This window comes from Charadrius vociferus, unplaced genomic scaffold (assembly GCF_000708025.1).
Source record: "Charadrius vociferus isolate BGI_N301 unplaced genomic scaffold, ASM70802v2 scaffold32, whole genome shotgun sequence".
Lineage (NCBI taxonomy): Eukaryota > Metazoa > Chordata > Aves > Charadriiformes > Charadriidae > Charadrius > Charadrius vociferus.
Window position 1 is genome coordinate 13012703 of NW_009647856.1, and position 1067 is coordinate 13013769.

Sequence of the window (1067 nt, forward strand, 5' to 3'; positions counted from 1 at the left end):
GCGGCTCCTGCCCGGGTCTGTCCCTGCGGCTCCTGGTGACCGCTGTCCCCTCCGTCCCCGCTGCCACCAGCGCGGTCCCTGGACAGTTTGGGGACATCAACTGGTCAACCCTCTGCCCGGCTCCATCTCGGAGCCCGAGTCTCCCACTGGGCTTGTCCATGGGGGTGGGTGGCTCCTTCCATCCGGCCACCTCCGGAGTGCCACACAGGTCCCCTCTGGGGACAATCCGTGGGGGGGGACAACTACCGAGCCCGCGTCACCCCTACGTCACCCCCAACATCTCAGAGCCGAACCGCCGTCCTCCTGCCTCGTGGTCCCCACCGCCATCGCCGGGTGGAGGACACCTTCCGGGCTTCCTAAACCTCCTCCTGATGCCACCTCTGGTATTGTCCACCTCCTGATGTCACCTCTTGATGTCACCCCCTTGTCTTGGCAGCGCTGAAGAATGTAAACAAGTCTGTTGGGCCCTGAGGGACTTCACCCGCTTGTTCCGATAGCTCCCGCTCCGACGCGGCGCCCGTCTCCCAGGTAAGAGCCGGCGCGGAGCGGGGGGACCGTCACCTCTGCCCCACGGTGACATCGGTGGCACCACACGGGAGAAGCAGGTGAGAGGAAGGAGTCACCCCATCTCGTTCTCTCTCTTTTTCTCTCTCTTTCTCTCTCTCTCTCTCTCCACCTCGAAATTGTTGCCCAAAATTAAAAAAGCTACTTATGTTTTTTCACTGTAATCCTTCTGTAAGAACTTGAAATGTAAAGGTCTACCATGTGCCAACATGGGCCACTTACTAAATCTTAACTTTGCAAGATTTTTAAGGACACCGACAGCATTATCTATGAAAATTCTACTTTAATGGAGCATGCTGAGTGGCTGCACAACTCCTGTGTGCTGGGCAAATAACATAGACAGACACACACAGAGACACACGCTCCCCACCCCCCAAAACCGGCTCCCGAAACGCGACAAAAAACCAAACCAACAAACAAACAAAAAACTCCAAACAAACAAAAAACAGCCAATTTTGGGGTGCGGAGGGAGGGGTGGGGGGGAATAACCACAAAATAACCCA

The 1067-nt window shown here is 56.3% G+C and overlaps 1 protein-coding gene across 1 annotated transcript in view; it reads left to right on the forward strand.

The window, feature by feature from the left end:
- TNPO3 (transportin 3) overlaps positions 1–497 on the forward strand; it is a 33543-nt gene extending 33046 nt beyond the window's left edge. The window contains exon 23 of the mRNA XM_009883038.1: positions 437–497. Coding sequence (XP_009881340.1) covers positions 437–497 — 61 coding nt within the window. The remainder of the gene's footprint in view (positions 1–436) is intronic.
- The last annotated feature ends 570 nt before the right edge of the window (positions 498–1067 follow it).